The sequence below is a fragment of the Nyctereutes procyonoides genome, unplaced genomic scaffold (genome assembly GCF_905146905.1).
Source record: "Nyctereutes procyonoides isolate TBG_1078 unplaced genomic scaffold, NYPRO_anot_genome, whole genome shotgun sequence".
Lineage (NCBI taxonomy): Eukaryota > Metazoa > Chordata > Mammalia > Carnivora > Canidae > Nyctereutes > Nyctereutes procyonoides.
Genome location: NW_026575052.1, coordinates 73,401,898 through 73,415,018, shown reverse-complemented (window position 1 = coordinate 73,415,018; position 13,121 = coordinate 73,401,898). Strand labels below are relative to the sequence as shown.

Here is a 13,121-nt window from a genome sequence, read left to right as displayed (position 1 = left end):
CTAGAGAAGGGAAACAGTCAGTGGCTAGATATTCAGAAAACTTGTTTTTTTAATTACAATTCATTTTTTCCTAGTTAGACACTCAGAGAATCTTTTAGACAAAAGTATGCATAAGGCATACATTGTGACTCTGGGAAGCTCTTGTTCCTATGGGGCAGCTATGGTAAATGGACTGTTTGCTCCTAGTGCCCTAGGAAAGATGAAAACATGGGTCTTTGAGCATATGTAATTCCATCTGTGGTAGTAACATGAGAGAATTTAATGTATTGCTAAATTTAATTCAGAAGCTAAACTAAAATATTTGGCAAATACTGGGGCATCTAGGTGGCTCAGTCTATTGGGCATCCAACTATTGGTTTTGGTTCAGGTTGTGATCTCAGGGTTCTGGGATCCAGCCCCCTGTTGGGCTCTGCAGTCAGCATGGAGTCTACTTGAGGATTCTCTCTCCCTCCCCTTCTGCCCTCACCACCCATGCTCTCTCTCTGTGTCTCTCTCTCCTCCCCCAAATAAGTAGATGAATGAATCTTTAAAATATTTGGCAGATATGTTTTTCATGATACGACCATCACCCTGGTATTCATTACTTTTGCATTTTCTGTTTTAGAGACGCCCAAGCAGATGGCCTGCAATGAAGTTTCGAAGAGGTTCTGGTCATCCTGCCTATGCGGAAGTTGAACCAGTTGGAGAGAAAGAAGGTTTCATTGTATCAGAGCAGTGCTAAAATTTCTAGGACAGAACAGCACCAGTGCTGGCTTACAGGTGTTAAGACTAAAAATTTGCCTATACCTTTAAGACACACACACACACACACACACACACACACACACACACAAAGGATCCCTAAGCTGTTGTAGCCTGAAGGAGATGAGATTTCTGGACAAGCCCAGCCCAGGAAGGGTAAAAGAAAAACTAAAACATATGCAAGGTACCACTGACCATCAAACATAGAATTCCCTAGAGGAATGACATTTTATAGTTCACTCAGAACATCTCCTGTGGACTTAACTAAAGTATGACAATATCACAGTGCTATTGGCTTAGGTGCAGGGTTGCAAAGGGATCGAGAAAAACAATAATAATAAAGCTTTAGTTCCTGAGGGATCTCCACCTTTGGTTCAAATATTCTTCTCTGATGTCTCAAAGATGACTGAGTTCCAAAGCCTGAACCCTTTCTTCCAAAAGAGCAATGATGACTGTTTCAAGATTGCTAAGAAAAACAGCTCATGCAGGAGCAAAAAAACAAATGTTCAATAAGAGATTTTCTATCTTTCCTCCAGATGTGGCAAAAAGGATTTTGTTCTTCTGGTCTAGAACCACTTGTTGCAACAAGTTCATTATTTTACAGAACGAATCTTTTATCTGTGAAGGAGGTTCAAACCATGCCTCCTTTTCCTGTTAATGAGTGTCCCTTCTATGGGTTGTAACAGAATTGCCAAACTCTTAGCTAAGGATGAGGGAGAGAGAGTGGCACCTGAGGGTTTCCCTTCTGCCTCGGGATAAAACACTTCTTTTTTTAAAAAAAAAAGATTTATTGCCTCTGTTTTGCCAGCTATGAAATCCTATGAAGCCACATTTGCTCTTGGCTGAAGGAAACAATACGGAGAGTCCCTAATTGTTTTTGAAGCAAAAACGTTAAGGGATTCTAAACATACGGGGGAGGAGGGGTTCAGGTTATTCTTTCTTTTTACTTTGCGCTACTTCAGTACTTAAGGCCCATGTCATTGTCGATTCCTGTCTCAGAAGCCATTCAAGTCAGCATATCCCTGACAATAGAAAAAGAATGAAAGAACCCTGCTGAATCATACAGTAATTTTCTTTAAAGCACATAGTAGTTACATAAATATATATATAAATATATTTTTGTTTATAACTAACACAAGGCAGGCTCTTGTGACTCAAAGAGTGCATTTGTCATCAGGACAAAACAAATGCGAGATGCATTACTGCATACTTCCATAGAGTTGTAAAATAATCCTTAATATTAGAATATTTTTATGTCACTTAGCAAAAGTGGTTCAATCAGTTGCAGTGCCGATCATTTTCCTGCCTATTTGAGCCACTCTTTCATTTCTCTCAACCCCTTCCATCCCTGGCTAAATAGAGCAGATGCAAAATGCTCCTTACATGGATCTGTCATTTTGCCCAGTAATCACAATCCAGATTTTGAAACCTCTCGGTGAATGGGGAAAGGCCAAGGCATTGCTTGAGGAGGAAAGTGGTTAATACGTATCCCAAGCTCCCAAGGTTTAAATTCAGGTCCTATGTGTACAATGTCATTGACATCTCGACCCACGAAACTGACATCCTGTGCCAAGACGCTGTAGGGTACAGTGTTCAACATTTGCAGATTCAGGTATCGAGAAGCAGAGATGTCTTGTAAGCAGCACTTTACTAACAGCTTAGCATCTGTACCCAGTGTCTCCATTGAACATCAGTCTACTAACAGAGTACCGTATTTTATCTTCACAGTCAGCTGATGTAAACTACTGCTATTTTCCATCACATATATTTTGCTTTACATTTTTAAATACCTGATGAGGTTAGTCATTTCTTCCTAACCTACTTAGTTAATAATTGCAAAAACAAAACAAAAAAAAAAGACAAAAAACAAAAACAAAAAACAAAACCTGACAAACAATTGAAGGATGTGATGACAATCTCTCTGCAGTATCTGCATTCAGTTTGTATGAAATATCCCAACTTATTTCTTGTGGGGTAGGTTTGGTCAGATAGCAATAACCAAATGACTTGCCAACGTAACTGGTGCAACTGGTATTCTACAAAGATATAAGGAACACATAGACGATTCCTTTTAGGATAAGATGACGCTTCTTCCACTAGCTTTTGTGATAGCGATGGCTTCCAATAGCAGTTGATTGACAGTTATAGAAACCTTGTGTATATATCAAACTCCTTACACAATTCTTTGAAGTTGTCCTGTTGTCTTTATTCCCTTTTAGTGCCCATCTTCCACTTTCAATTAAAAGAATTGACAATTCTGGAAAAAAACAAATAAGACATAAAACACTGAATTGTTCAGTGAACTAAAGCAACATATAATAGGGGAAAGTTTTTGGAAGTGTGAGAAAACTTCCTAACAAAAGGAGAAGTTAAAGGTGGTGAGAAGTTTCTGCTGTATATGAATCTTTTAGTGGTAAGGGGAAAGGCTGACTAATCCCTTTTTTTCATGAAATTTTTATTCTATTTTATATTTCTGGTTTGTTCCTGGTGCCCATTAACTGCAAAGGAGGAGCAAACATACACAATGTTTCTAGAAATTCAGAATGGACATTGATGCTTTGGACTTTACATACATCATATATTAGAAGGGGTGCATCTATACATTTCTTAAATACTATGAACATAGTAGAGAGAGGATGACAATTTTAAAAGTTAAGAATAGCAAAGGAACACACACAGACTTCTGAAGAAATCAGATAAATGGTGCTACAGAGAAAATAATATTTGATGATTAGGATGAAGTATGAATGTCAAGAAAAATAAATCCAACCAGATGGCACTAACCACAATGTTGGTGTGTTTATGAAGTGTTTAGACTTTAAGATATACTAACAAACAGAAAACTAAAGATCAATAAAATAAGTACAGTTTGCCCTCATTATTATTTTATTTTCAAATACCTAGGGCTAATCTCTCTCACATGGAGTTTCTAGAGTTGTGCTGTCCAGTATCATATCCACCAGCCAAATGTGGCTATTTAAATTTAAATTAATTAAAAATAAATTTTTAAAAACTCAGTTCTTCAGTCACTAGTCACATTCTGAATGCTCAATAGCCACCTGTGCCTTGTTGACTTCCATACCGGAGAAAACAGAACATTCCCATCATTGCAGAAAATTCTATTATACAGTGCTGTAGAGGTCTTTCCTTTTAATTCTCTCCCTTTGAATAAAAAGGAGGAGGAAGAAAAAGAGAAGATTTGGTCATTCTTGGGTGTATCTGAGTGTTTTTGATCTCAGAGCCACAGCATGCTATAATGGAAAGAATACCAGCTGACACAGCTTTGAGTCTCCACTATGTTATCTTGGGAAAATCACTTTAACTTCCATGAGTCTCAATTTACAATTTTGGAAAATAAAAATATTTTTGTTCTGCTTTCCTTGCAAGGTTGTTATTACGCAGATTGATGCACAGATGTACAGATGTACAGACTTTCAAAACTTACATCAATGTAACTCATATGAAGCACATCCTTGGTTCAGTCTCAGCACAAATTTGCATCCGGAGGAAGAAAAGCATCAATCCTAAAAGCATTCAAAGACAATCAAATCAATACACTTCTTGAGAAAACGCCAAAGGAAATTGCTCAATTTTTCCTCCATCTTAATATTTTCTCTTAGTATTTCCCCTCTGTCACATCTCTCCCAACTTTGACTCCTCTGCCATGAAAGAGGCCCTGTGAGTATCCTGTACCTAGCACAAATCTTTATTCTGTAGAGTCACTTAGCCTCTCTAGTTCCTTGTGATTTCCTAGTTTACTCTTTGTAGCAATGAGAAGCCCAGAAGCTGACCACCAGGCTTTTCTTTAGAAGGAAATACCTCAAATAAATAATTTTAAATAGTTGTTTTATCCCTGTAACACAAATATAAGGGGCCAATGCATTAAAATATAAAAATATGTGGAGCTTAATTGGAACTATAGAAATTAGCAAATGCAAATAAGAGGATTACTATTCTTTTAAATTATACTACTACGCAGATAATATATATTCTGATTAGTATAATTTATTAGTTTCTGAGGCAAAAAATCCTTAATGTTATTACCTTTCGTGAAGAAGTATAAATTTTGTTATGTACTCTTGTGTCTGTTGCCCGTTTGAGAAAATGTTTTGCTAGAATCCATGCCTTGATTCAAGAAACTTTCCTTCCATGATAAGAAATGAGTTTTTAAATAAGACTGAGAAAGAGATCCTATTGTCATGGTTTCTTCCTCCTGTAACATGTTATTTTGCCTTGTATTTCTGCAGGTATTTTTCAGATATTTTATTACAATGAGCTTTACTAATTCCCAAAGATTTCTCTAGCTCTAACTTTCCCATCCTATCCTGTGTTTTGGCATCAGTCCATAGGCCAGAATTACGGCAGGTCATCTAACCCAAGCTTATCATCTTACAGATCAAAAACACTGATGCCCAGAAAGATATGATAATTTTCCCTGTGTCAGAATTGTGTGTTGAACTTAAAACTCCTGACTGGTCATTTCTGTTACCACTTTTCTTGCCTTGGTCAGCAATTAAGGCCAACCAACCAGCTTAGAGGGCTAATTTCATCTGTAGTATTGACTATTCTTATAGAACGTGGACAATCTTCCTCTATCATGTTCATGTATGGTACCATCTTTATAACAACCAGTGACTTCAGGCTCCAGCCATTACAGTGTCTTTATTTGGTTTTGCATGTCCCTCACCCCTCCCTGTGGTCATCTGTCAGCAATACTATTTTTTCTCATTTAAAATTGTTCTACCTTTGTTTCGTTTCTTCCCAAATATATCTGAAAACTAAGACTCTTCATAGCCTGTTTTATTACAACACAATTTTTATTTGCTTTTTAAACTGTTTGAACATTTTTGTCCTAGGAAGGTTTTCTTGAGCAAATATTGTGAGGTCTGTGGCATTACCTATTATATATTCATATTATCTTGTGTTTGTAAAGCACTTTACATTTTGTGGAGCACTTTGACTCATCCCTTTATTTGTTCACTCATCCAGCCACTCAGTTTACTTAAATGTTTATTGAGCACCTACTGGAACCAAATTCCTCTACTGGACCTTGTGATATATAGAGATAAATACAAGTAGTGAGAGTTCAGGCATGTCAACTGATAATTGTAATATGATGGAATCCTCAAACACAATTTTACAAGTGGGTCAGACCAATATAACTCCATCCAATTCCCAATTCCAGTAGTCTACTATATGTAGATAGGGAGGTATCAAGTATGTTCCCGAAGACTGTTTCAGAAATACAGTACATCGTTGCACATTGGTGCTGTTTGCTCTATTTCTAATGATTTGCAAATTTCATTCGTGAGAAGAGTGACTCATCCAAAGTTGTCCCAGACCCAGGAGGACTTCCCAGGTCACTTGAACTTCTTCAGACTAGATGTAACAGTTCTCTTTTCTTGTACCAATATTTTCTGAATTTTCAACATCATAGTTTTAAGGTTTTCTGGAAGCACCAGTGTATCAAAGAAGCATTTGCACTTTAGGTGTGTGTGGTTGTTATGTCACAAGCTTTCTCAATTTCAGGATTAATTCTTTGTGGGAGGGTAAGATGGAAATAGTTCCATGCATTGTAGGGCATATTTGGCAGCTTCCAGGCAGAACAGCTTCTGTTGACTTTATGCCCGTAGCACTCTGTCTCTCTGTCTCTCTTTCTCTCTCTCATACACACATACACACACACACACACACGCACGCACGCACACACATGAACTATGATAACTAAAGATGTCTCCAAACATTGCCAAATGTCCTTGGATTGGGCTTGGTAAAAGTACCAGATAATCTAATGAGCAAAACATATGAGGGAAAAAAAAGAAAGGTTTCTCTTTTTCTTTTTACTTAAACTTTATAATAAATAGGGTTTTTTTTCTATTTCCAATAAGACTTGGAATCATAAACTGTTTGAATTAGAAGGGACTGTAAAAGTTACTAGTTCAGTTACAACCCACCATCATCCTTATCTATTTCCCCATCTCTCAGCTTTACAAATTTATTGAGAGATCAGAAGATTGGTTATCTCTGGAAACTTGGAAACTGACTTTTTCATAGTGAGAGATAAGTCTGTTTGGTAATTATGCCTTGCTGCTATAATAGTACCTGCTGTGATTTTAGCTTCAGTATGGGGACTCTGGGTCATACAACTTCAGTATCCCAATCTCTGCTTTCAGGAGTTTTCTTTTGGTCATTTCACACATCTGTAAATCTTAGTCTTTCATCTTTGCCTTCAAAATATGTATGGAAGTTGAAGCTTGGTACATCTAAATTCAAGTATATCTGGATGAGCTTTTTATTTCTGATACTCTGATATTTCCATTTCTGTATCTGATTTTTTATTATCCTTCTAGAAGAAAAAATTGACTGTCTCAAGTAATTGAAAATTGGAATTTTGAGAGTCAGAATGTTTAAATCTGTCAAGCCAAAGTTCCTACTGATTTGATGTGCCTTAAGTCCGTTTTCCTGTTGGGTCAGTGATTTCCTATGGGTAACCGTGAGTCAAGTCAGTTGTGCTTGTGTCTATCTGCACCAGTTAGAAAACTTGATGGAGTTTTAGCAAAGACAATCCCTCAGGAATATTCCTAGAATAACAACAAGCTCCCAACTAGAATAGCAGGCCTCCCTTGATTCCTTTTCTAACAGACCACCCCAGACTTTGCAAGCATTCTTAATCATTTACTAAAAGTTGCTACTATGACGACACAATTGAAAGCCTTGATTACCCCTTTGTCTAAGGCTATAGAATAATTGATGAGCACGCATAGAGTGAGCTCTCTCAAGACAATCCTAGAAACCAGAAAGCTTCAGCCCAGGAGACCCTTGAGCACACCTCTACCACGATCCTATCAGACAGTTTGATGTTACATAATATTTTGATTAAGCTGATCTTCTAATCTCAGTCGAAATTGGAATGCATCTGCTGATTGTGACCTGACATAACTTTTAAACCATCCACTGCCCATCACTATCACAGTGATTATTGCAAAGAAGTAAAATGGTAATTTTTTTAAGATGGTAATTATTCAAGTAAAATCACATAATTTCTTGAATCACTTCCCCCTGACAAGTTTATGAAGTACATCATCATTGGCTTCTCAGTAGCACATTTATTATGAATGACCAAATTATGTCTAGAGAAATAAGTGCTCAAAACATGTCATTGTAAGTGAATTTCCAGGTGACTGTTGACATTAAAAGATTCTGTTACTTCAAATCCAGAATAAAAGGCTGGGGGGAAAAGTAATGTAAATCATATGCTGGTCCTCGTCTTTTTCTAATTTCTAAAATTTACTAACATCTGAGAATTACTAAAAAAAAATCTCCTAATGGAATAAAGCAAAACAATTTAAGTTGGCAGATAGTGATATATCTATCTTGATTCTGGTTGAAAGTCTCAGTGACTTCTCTAATTCCTACTAGTGTGTTACTTTTAAAAAGAATCTCTCTTTTCCCTAGCATTACAAAAACTATATATTCATGACCAAAATACCACTTAATGATCATGAAGCTATAAACCTTTTGCCTATTACACAGATAAATAGCATGAAACTAATTTTAGAAGTTTGCTATATGAGGACAGGTATAAACATAGGAGCAGGTGGGTGGGTATATTCATGGAAAAAATAAAGATTGATATAGACCATCAAGCAGAATTTTCACCTTCTTCAGAGCAATGTACAGATCGATAGTAGATGAAGATCAGCTCACAATTAGGTCATTCAGACACTCATACACTGGGGCACAAATCCTGCAGGTTATCCTAGGAAGCAGGTGACATACAGAAAGTCACAAATGTCCTCAATCTAACTCAACTATCATCCACCTATACTTCTCCCTATGGCACAATACGAAAGCCATGAAGGCCCCTGCTCTAGGAAATTGGGTTACTTATGGTCAAGTAGGGACCAAAAAGAGGGTTTTCCATTGATCTTCTCTGACCTTCAAGGCAAGTGCTTTGGTTCCCCTGTACCAGAGACCATGAGACAGCCAACCACACACAGGCAATAAAAGTACAATAAAAAGAAAATAATTTTCTTGAGGAAAAGAGAAGAAATGATTCTTTCAACTGCGGACCTGTTGCTGAATCTTTGTGAGGTTTGACCATCTCGGGACCAGATTCATGTACTATTATCAAGACATATGGTCAAGTTCAAGCAACTACTTGTAAGGTGATTTGAATAAAAACATGCTCAGATTGTCATATTTATAGCAGAGAAATAAAAACCCAAATTAAGTGTCCTCCACCAGTTTACTCTGAAAATACCATCAAAGTGAAGTCAGAGCTTTCCTTGCTGAGAACTGTTAAAATCATTTTAGGGAAATGAATTAAGGTTCTTTAGACATAGACATTTTGTGTACATTATAGCTAAACCTCAGGGCCCTAGCTGAGAAGGAGAAAGTCTTTTCATAGGTTGGTCAAAACAAATCTCTCATTTGCCTCATTTGAGACATTTGGACAGTGCCTGGGAAGTACATTATTTTCAAGGGAAAAAAAGACAGCCTTTTTTGCATGCCAGCTGGGATCATGGGAACTTCCAATGCCAGGAATTTACTACTGTTTCTGGTAATTCTGCTTGTAGTCATCTGAAATGTTGAAGTGTGAAAGGAGAAGTTGGGCACCCGGGGGGGCTGTCTGTGTTTTATGCCAGTTGCACCAGTGCACAGAATATTTGTAAATGCACTTCCAAGTGGGTATAATTGTACCCTTTGTCAGAATCACAAAGCTCACTGTGGTGCTCCTGAGAGAGAACATTGGGGGAAAATCTGACCCTCTAAAGCCAGTCAACCCCATACAAAAGGAAAGACTGTGTGGGTGAGCACAGCACATTTGCAAAATTGTTTCTCACTGTTTTTCCAAAGCGCTGTACTCAAATCAAGGATGCGTCTTTCAGGTGAAGGTTAATTTTGCAGAGGTTTTCCAAAACTTCATTTAGAACAGGGTTTGGAAAACTGAGCACTTTAAATTTGCTCCAGTCCTCTGGGCATCATTCCTATTTCCTCTGCCCTGTCAGTGAGACATTCCGAGCTGCATTCTTCCACGATCAAATAACATGCGCATTCTTCATGATGACCTCACGCTTGACGTACCTGAACCTGCAAATGTAAAAAATGATTGTACATGAATTTGCACTAATGGTGTCTGATAGCAGAAAAGGTATGACCTTTATTGAAACCTACTGCTTCAATTCAAGAATTCAGATGCTATGTACTTCTGCAAGCTTCCTGATTATTTTCTCTGTAAGATTAATTATCTGAGTTTGAATCTATTTCCTTAAAGTTCATTAATTTGCCATCTCTTTTACCTGGGGATCGTTATGATTGCAATAATTCATTAAAGTTTTCCTCATGCAGCTACTACTTAAGCCAAGTTTTTCTGCAATTCTGGTTCTGCCTACAGTATGTGGGAAATCTTCAAAAATTTTTTTTCCTAGTAATAATTTTGTAAGAAAGCCGGTTTATCGACTGTGATGGTGGCACAGTTCGTCTTAAGAAGTCTGGAAGCTGGTGGTGACCAAATGTTATCTGTGTTCTCTCTGTTGATTGCTATTTTCAGAATTAAATCCTGTTTTTTCACTTGCAGTTGGAGTCAACAAATTTGGGATTTTAGAAGGGGAAGAAGGGAACAATTTGTGTAATACTGCTGTCATATTTGACTACATATTAAAAACAATAAATGATCATTTTGTTTTAATTTCTTAAATACTTCTATCTTTGTCTTTCAACATATTTTTTGCTTCCTTTCCACTGTTAGTTTTGAAACACTTTACTTATTATGAAAGGAAAGTGTACAGTGTCCAGAACTGAGGGCTAATTAACATGGTAGAAAATCCTTTTGCTTCTAAACCTGCCCTGATACCAACTCGAGTGAGCTATAAAAAAGGAAGGACCTGGAATGCCATAGTGTGCAGCTGGGTGGAGGCTTGCTTCCTGCCCCCACCCCTCAAAGCACAGAGGCCCCTGGTTGAGCCCTAGGTCAGACTGTTGGGACTTAGCTGCCAGTTTAACTCCAAGTACTTGAATAAATCAGGATGCTTCCATTCAGCTCTTGCCTTCATCACTAGCCTTGGTCTGGAAGCTCCAGTGATTTTGTTTTCAAATGAATTACCTAAAGGTTCTCTGTTATCCCATTCCCCTTGTTCCAAACTGGAAATGATTGTACCTCTTTCTCCAGGGGCTTTTGGATGTGTGCCTCAGCTAATTTATGTAGAACATCTAAAGTGAAATGTTCTGAATTCCAAAGATCCTTTCCCTGTTTCCTCATCCACCACTCCTGGATCACCCTTTGCACCATCCCAGGTATGTGCAGGCCTGAGCCTAGGCCCAGGAAGCAGGTGCTGGAAGCTGCCGGGGATTCCAGTTAGTGGCATTTCTCGAGCAATTGCTCTGGGCAATTCAATAAGGATTTTTCTGATCTTACCTCTATATGACTCTTTTGGACTATGTTAATCGAGCTTTGATAAGGTGGGGTAAATTCAAAACTGCAATTTTAAATGGTGTGAATTGTTGTTCTGATACCAAAAGGGAAAAATTATTCATGCAATCTTCCCTAACAATCATAGACAGCATTTATGTGTACCATTTCTTTAAATAAAAAGTGAAAATGTCAAAGAAAAACAATGCTAATGACAATCATACAGCCTTTAAATTAGCTGTAGATGTATACCTCTCATAATTTTGGAGAGCAGGTATTCTTGATTCCAGGGCTACAAAACAAAAAAGACAAAGTCCCTACTCTCAGTAGCCCACAGCCTGGTGGGGGAGACAAACATTTAAACAAATATGGCAAATTAAGTACTATAGGTCCCAGGATAGAACCATTTACATGGTGCAGTGCAGTCCCACAGGAGGGAAGAGTTAATTATGTATGAAAGGAGTCATAGAGCAAGTGATATCTGAACTCGGTTTTCAAAGGGGGGGTACGCCTTCCCCAGGGGACAGCATGGGCATACCAGGGAGATGGTGGCTGTGAGCAAACAGCTGGGCTGAGGCAGAGAGAACTGCTGGAGAGTACGCAGAGGCCAGAGTTAAAGCCCTCGATGACGTCCACAGGACCTCACAGTGTATCTTCAAAGCAATAGGCACACTTGAAACTTTTGAGGCAGAGGAGCCATATAATCCAAACTCTTTTCAAAAGGTCACTCAGCAGGCAAAGTAATGGGAGAATTGCAGGGGAGCAAGCTGAGAGACCATTCTGGAGACAACTGCTCAGGTCTGGTTACTGTTCCATGACTACTTTTCTCTCTTATTTTTCAGATCTTAGCCCCCATGTCTTTGGTCCTCTACTAAAAAAAAACCCAAGCCATCAGCAACTGTGAAATGCCCCTCTCCCCTGTAGCCACCCTTTCCAGCAAATTATTCATTCCCTTTCTGCCAAGGAAATAACACAACACATTCTGACACACGGACCTTCCCCAGGTGCACTCAACTCTTTTGACAAACAAGAACTCCCTTCTTCATCTTCTAAAAGTCCCAGATAACCCAGACAACCAAGACTGTCTGAGGTAGAAGTTTATCTTCCTCGATAATGAGGATAACACAGGAAAATGACAGATTTTGTCCACTTTCTTGTGATCAAGCTAGACTTAATTATTAAGGTATTTGATATTTGAATTTAAAGTGCTGCCCTTGAAATAAATGAGGAAATGATTTTTTTAAATATTATTTATTTATTTGAAAGAGGGAATGGGCAGGGGCAGGGTGGGGACAGGCAGGGAAAGAGGGAGAGAATCTCAAGCAGACTCATAGTTGAGGGCAGAGCTCAACTCCAGGCTTGATCTCATGACCCTGAGATTATGACCTGAGCCAAAAATCAAGAATCAAGCGCTTAACCAACTGAGCCACCCAGGCATCCCCAAATAATTTACTTTTTTAATGTTAACAGTTAACCCATGGAGTTGTCCTTAGCATTAATTTATCAATAAATGCTCGGTCAGGACTATCTACTGTTATCACAAAGCTCAGCAAATCTGAATTACAGAAAGGAATTGGAAAGATCAAATGGTTTCAGAGGCCAGTGGGGATCAGAGGCATGATGAGACTTCCAGCATGGTCACAGTCAAATATCAGTAAAGGGCAGAACTGGATCTCAGATCCAGTGGGGAAGCAATAAAGTCAAGATTCACAGAAACTAAAGACAGAGCCTCCAAGATTTGAAGCAGCCCACAGCAAGACGATTTCAATGCAAACACCTCTGGATAACTTGAGAGTCAATTGAAGTATTTCAGAGCTCTCCAAGGAAGCAGATAAACACACCGGATTTAGTCATCAGGGAAGCTATGAAGATGTCATCATAAAGGAGGCTCTGCATTTAGAGATCCTGGCTTTCCAGCTTACATGCATGCTCATTACGGGAGACTGGAGCTTGGGCCTCAGAGATGAAA

General features: G+C 38.3%; 1 protein-coding gene across 2 annotated transcripts in view; it reads left to right on the top strand.

Annotated features, from left to right (window-relative positions):
- The window catches only part of PLXDC2 (plexin domain containing 2), a 455,308-nt gene extending 444,876 nt beyond the window's left edge, over positions 1–10,432 (top strand). Inside the window, exons 14-15 of one of the 2 annotated variants that reach the window (XM_055331385.1) lie at positions 605–759; positions 4,129–10,432. In XM_055331385.1, the coding sequence (XP_055187360.1) occupies positions 605–721 (117 nt within the window). In that variant the 3' untranslated portion in view covers positions 722–759; positions 4,129–10,432. The other variant, XM_055331384.1, reaches the window with a different exon arrangement.
- Positions 10,433–13,121: the final 2,689 nt, after the last annotated feature.